The 5,728-nt window shown below is 35.6% G+C and overlaps 1 protein-coding gene across 1 annotated transcript; it reads left to right on the top strand.

The window, feature by feature from the left end:
• The first annotated feature begins 120 nt into the window (after positions 1-120).
• On the top strand, positions 121-3,788 carry LOC113318619. Its single transcript, XM_026566808.1, has 5 exons — positions 121-138; positions 330-415; positions 623-839; positions 1,429-2,193; positions 3,253-3,788. Exons 2-5 carry the CDS (start codon positions 342-344, stop codon positions 3,364-3,366), a joined length of 1,170 nt encoding a protein of 389 aa, XP_026422593.1. The 5' UTR covers positions 121-138; positions 330-341; the 3' UTR covers positions 3,367-3,788.
• The last annotated feature ends 1,940 nt before the right edge of the window (positions 3,789-5,728 follow it).

Here is a 5,728-nt window from a genome sequence, read left to right as displayed (position 1 = left end):
CCTTTTAGAAATAATGAGTAACAGGCCGGGTTTGGACCGGTTTTCTCAACCCGTTTTGACTGTCGAGATCAGTATAAATGTGAAAGCTAGCCGCAGAAACTGGTTCTAGCGTTAGGTTTCGGGAGTCTTAAAACAATTGTAAGTATCTCTCTCTATGAACCTCTCTTTCTTTGTTGGCTTTTTATTTGATTTTAGGAATGATTTTCTCGTGAATTTGATGAAATTGATTTTTGTAATACTTGGTTGGCTTCTTATTTGATTTTAGGAATGATTTTTTCGTGAAATTCATGAAATTGATTTTTGTAATACAATTGTTTTCTTTTCCTTAGAATTTGTGGGTAATGGAGATCGGTAGAGGTGAAATACCTTCCTCTTTTAGATCTGTTCCTGAGTTTTCCTCAACGACCCAAAGAAGGTATTCCTCTTGTCATCTGTTATCACTTTTGAATTCAATTTGTTGTGCAGTTAATTAGACTTATGAGTCATGTTTATTAACTAATCAAAGCTAAATATTGCATATTTTGTATTTCTCTCTTCTTTCTGGTTATTTATCTACAGATTTCTTTGTTATCTTCTTTTCTGAGTTTAGATCCTGCAGAAGCTCATTTTTTTTTTTTTTAAGATTTAATGAGTGCTTACCGGTTTATGAACAACCAAGAGACGACGAAGATTCCTCCTCTGACAGTTCTGTGGACTATTCTTACTCAGAAGAAGAAGGAGACAAATCCTATAAATCTGATGATGATGATGATGATGATGATGATGATGGAGATGGAGATGAAGTAGGTATGACCGATTCAACAGCAACAAAAAAGAACAAAAAAATCGAATCAACAACTGTGAGTAATAGATACCCATTTGAATTTTTTTCAGTTCTTATTGATCCAACATAACAAACAATTGAGGCTCATAGTAGGCGTTGCGACGGTATCGATACGCGTTACTATAATACACCAACTTGAAAAACTTAAATACGATGATACAGCATACTCAATATTGATCAGTAGTTTAACATAAATATCTTATATATAAGATAGAAACTTAACAAAATACATACATGTGCTTGCGTGATTAACATATAATATGTATGATTAACTTCACTGGAGAGAGAAAAAGTCTGGATAAGAAGGAAGCAAGTCTAGAGCAAGATCAGTGGACGATTTGGAACTAATATTTTGTCACTATAGTTAAAACTTCTCGTTTGAGATTTATCTTGACAACTGTTGATATCTAATATTTAGTCAAAGTTTTCTAACTGGCTTGTATCTTGAAGTATTGGAGTATTAGTACGTGTATCCGTGTAAACACGTATCGATACGGCTGAATTTTCTTTTTAGGCGTATTGTTGCAACACAGTTTCATATATGAAACTCTGTGCGGCCCCATATTTTATATTTCAGTTTATTTATAGGTACTATCTATTGACAGGGAACAAGTTTGCGGGAGAGGCTGGAGAAGCTGGAGTGGAAAGTTTTTCATACCCGTGGATTCAAGAGAACATTTCAAAGTAGACTCAAACAATGGATTTGTTCCTGGAATGCTCAAACACCTTTTGTTTGGGTTCATGTGCATGCTTATTATAATAAGCATAAATTGTACGGAGGATATGGAGTTATTTTACGGGATTCCGATGCAAAGCCAATCACTGCTTCAGCCAACTTCTCAGTGGTTGGAAAATCTTTTTACACTCAACTGCTGATGGGTGTAATGGCTGGTGTTACACTTGTTAAGAATCTCAGGCTTCCTAAACTTCGTGTTGTGTGCAATTCAATTAAAATTCCACATGTCATTGATAAAATTTGGGACTGCAAGGATATTGCTTGCCGTGAAAACAAACAATATACATATAATTGCAAATGGTGTTGGAGGTCTTACTTTGTGTTTCAGGGTGCTGATAGGGATTTGGTGCCTCATGCACGGGATATTAAAGCTCAGATACGTGAAGGCCTAGAGCTACTAGAATTGACAGGATATCTTGGGTATTTGAATAAAGCGGCGTATTATCTAGCAAAAATGGGAAAAAAGAATAGAGCTAAAGTTGAGAACCAGGAAGAAAGGATTGCCTCTAGTGATGAGGGAACTGGTGAGATTAAACCATGTGATTTTCCGCAAGAGCTAAAACAGATTCTTTGGAGAGATGCCGAAGGTGTGTTTCGTACCATGCACTACAGACGTGAGCCCTTGGTAACGCAGGTATGAAGTGTTTTATGCTCGAACATTTATTAATTATGTGAGAACTGTTTGCCCTAGTTAGCAATTTGACGAATCTTTGCCGAATTATTCGCGAAACATTCGGCGAATTATTTCACCCCCGGTTTGAAAACGTGCCTTGTAAGATTTTCCCGCTTAATTAGCGATTTATGCAAATAAACGAATTGCTCGGCAGCTTTGTCAGCAAATTTCATACATTTCAAATTTTTTTTTGCATGCATTGGGGTTTGATACCAAATCCTGCAGCTCTTAAACTTAGCCACCAACCACGGAACCTCTATGTTTTATATATAATATATACATATAATCTTATATATAATAAACATATACGCCGAACTTTTAGTATAGCATTTGTACATGTGAAACGATTGCCGGATTTTTAGCCCATTGCGCATGTTTGACCGCGTATTTGACCAAATCTACTTTGTACATAGCCAATTAATGCTTGCATTTTGGCCGACCTAAATTTTTGCCGCATGCCAAATCGCTAACTAGGCTGTTTACTTGTCAATGGGGAAGGAGACCGTACTAGGTCTTATTTTATCAACTCCATCTTTTCCTTTTGGTTTTCTGTCATCGAGTTTTACGTAATTAGCTTGAAAACAAATTATCATGTTGTTAATCAGGGACTGACCTACAACGTTTTCATTTTTAGTGAATGGTCAACCTCAAAATTCATGATGAATTTTAAACGGTGTGTTTGTAAGCTTTTTCTAATTTTTCTATGCACCCCATACATGCATGATCGGGAAAATCAGTGGATATGTTGTGATGATTTCTTCCGTTTGTTGCTCAACATTACTTTTCTTCTGACAGCCAAGGAAAGTACTAATTACACATAAACGCATATACTGCCGTCAAAAGCAAAATAAAAAAAAGACAATCAATGCCACACTAGTGAAGAGGCTAAAAAGAAGACAATTGAATTCAGACTATATTGGGCTCCTCCAATCTTCTTAGCCCTTAAAATGAACATCTCCACATACTTGGATAGAACAAAAGGGAATATGCGAGTGGGACTAATCATTTCTGACCATACAGGTTGCTGCAGAGAAGCAGAAGGAATGGGCATCCTCCAGCCAGAGGACTGAAGCAAAAGGAATCTGCAGAGAAGCAGAAGGAATGGGAATCCTCCAGCCTGAGAATTATTCTTAAGCAAAAGGAATGGCCAGAGAATTATTCTGCGCAGGCGGCTTACGAATGAGACTGGAATGACTGAAGATGGACTCTCATCAAATCATTATAAACCTCCTGGTAAAGCAGGCGGAGCAAAATCTTGAAGTCTTTGAAGTCTCTACTTTAATACTACTAGAATTTCTAATTATCTAGCTTTAAATCTTGCTTCTATTAGCTGTTACCTGAATGTCCCAAAACCCTGGCTTGGAAATCAATTGCAAAGCCTTATGGCAGAGATATCCGGACTTTTATTATTTTATTATTCTGAGAACCTTCCGAGGAAAACAACAAACTATTCAGGCCTGGGTCTATGGGTTTCACAACCCAACCTCCTGTTGCTCCTTCCGGGGGTTGCATTTCCCTGTTTTATCTATAAATAAATGTATTTATCATTTATTTTATGAAGCACTAGGACTAGGATATGTAACTGGCCCGGATTTTTATTTCTCGGGGAAGTAGATCTAAGTTTTCTTTTCTTGTACACGGTAGGGGACATAGTTTTTTCCTGGAAAAATGTGGGTGACCATATGGGGACCAGTAATTAGAATGACATGATATATCATTTCACTAAAAGACAACGAATCTGAAGCTGATATATATCTGTCATATTGTAAGTAACTTGAGTATCCACGAATGAATATCCTATATATTACCCCGAATCTCAATTTTATGGGTAAATTTATTAAATACTCTTTTTTTTTTGGATATATTAATTATATATCCCTAGTATTAACACCCTACAAATATATCCTTATACAATAATAAATATATCCCTACTTTTAAATAACATCCTTAATTTGAAATTAGATTACATTAATACTGTAGCCCATATAATATTTTCATTTATTTCAAAATGGAACAAATTTTTTCCTCTACCACTTCACCCATACCAATACCATCATTCCACCACCACTAGCACCAGCACACACACCACCACCCCAACATTCAAATACCATTCCACCACCACCGTTCAACGACCACCACCTACCAACCGCCACAACCACTCCACCACCATTACATTACCACCACCAACATTCAACTACCATTCCACCACCACCACTTCACCACCATTACACCACCACCGAAATTTTGTGTCAACAACATAAGTTGATCCAAAATTAAAAGTTCAAAAATAACTTTCCTAGTACATGTTCTTAGTTTTTTTTATGTCAACAATGGAAGTTGATCCAATGAGTGGAGTCAACAACATTAGTTGATCCATAAATAATGGGATCAACAACAGTATTTAATGCATAAAAAATGGGATCAACAACAGGAGTTGATCCCATAAAAACTGAAGTCCAGAGATCTGTTTTACTTGGGATCAACAACAGTAGTTGATCCAAAATGGGATCAACAACAGTAGTTGATCCATAAAATTTGGATCAACAACAAGAGTTGATCCCATAAAAACTGAAGTCCGGAAATCTGTTTTACTTGGTATCAACAACAATAGTTGATCCATAAAAAATGGGATCAACAACAGTAGTTGATCCATAAAAATTTGGATCAACAACAGGAGTTGATCCCATAAAAACTGAAGTTCATAAATCTTTTTTATTTGGAATAAGTAACAGTAGTTAATCCCATAAAAACTGAAGTACCGATATCTCTCCTTGTACAAACATTTCCAGTAAAAGCAAATTAGATAACAGACGCGAGAAGTAAATTACTTGCAATTTCGCAAATCAAGTGGTTGAAACAAGAAATGCTCGGAAGCCCAAAATAATTTACTCAAACATGGATAAAAAACCATATCCATTGCCACTCATAACTAGTAAACAAAACACTCAAAGAGGTTCCCAAATACAATGCAAATGAAGCGAGCAAAAGGATGCAATACACCATCACTGATACCATGAGTGATAAGAATCAAAACGTACATTAAATTTCAACGTTTCTAACAATTGTTTACCAAAAACAGAAAATTCAGGATCTCGGTTAAATACAAGTCTTATCACCAATTTTCTTGTTTCTTATTAGAATTTAATGGTCCAAATCGAGCACTAACCACAATATTTGATATATCTCTCATAAAATTTAAACTTTTGTAAGAAAAAACTAATTTCACAGATCCGATCATATTAGAAACGATTGGATCTAATCGATTTCCAACGCAGAGTATTTGAACCAGATGGGAAATCAAAGTTAGGAGGGAAGCAAAAAATGAAATTAAACAACTGAATAACAAAGAAATCAATTACATAAATCAATTATTCACATCCTAGAAGCGATTCGATCTGAATCTTGATACCTAATCAATTTTCACTGCAAGAAATATGAAACAGATGGAGAACCAAAATTGGGAATAAATTTAAAATGAAATTAAGCAGTTAAAAAT

Source organism: Papaver somniferum, chromosome 10, assembly GCF_003573695.1.
Source record: "Papaver somniferum cultivar HN1 chromosome 10, ASM357369v1, whole genome shotgun sequence".
Taxonomy (NCBI): domain Eukaryota; kingdom Viridiplantae; phylum Streptophyta; class Magnoliopsida; order Ranunculales; family Papaveraceae; genus Papaver; species Papaver somniferum.
This window is presented reverse-complemented; position numbering and strand designations above follow the sequence as displayed.

Excerpts from the sequence above, each read along its gene's own strand:
- LOC113318619 (XM_026566808.1), top strand. The coding sequence starts at position 342 with ATGGAGATCGGTAGAGGTGAAATACCTTCCTCTTTTAGATCTGTTCCT. Across the intron at positions 840-1,428 it reads AAAAAATCGAATCAACAACT|GGAACAAGTTTGCGGGAGAG; the intron begins GTGAGTAATAGA and ends ATCTATTGACAG. Across the intron at positions 2,194-3,252 it reads GTGAGCCCTTGGTAACGCAG|GTTGCTGCAGAGAAGCAGAA; the intron begins GTATGAAGTGTT and ends CTGACCATACAG.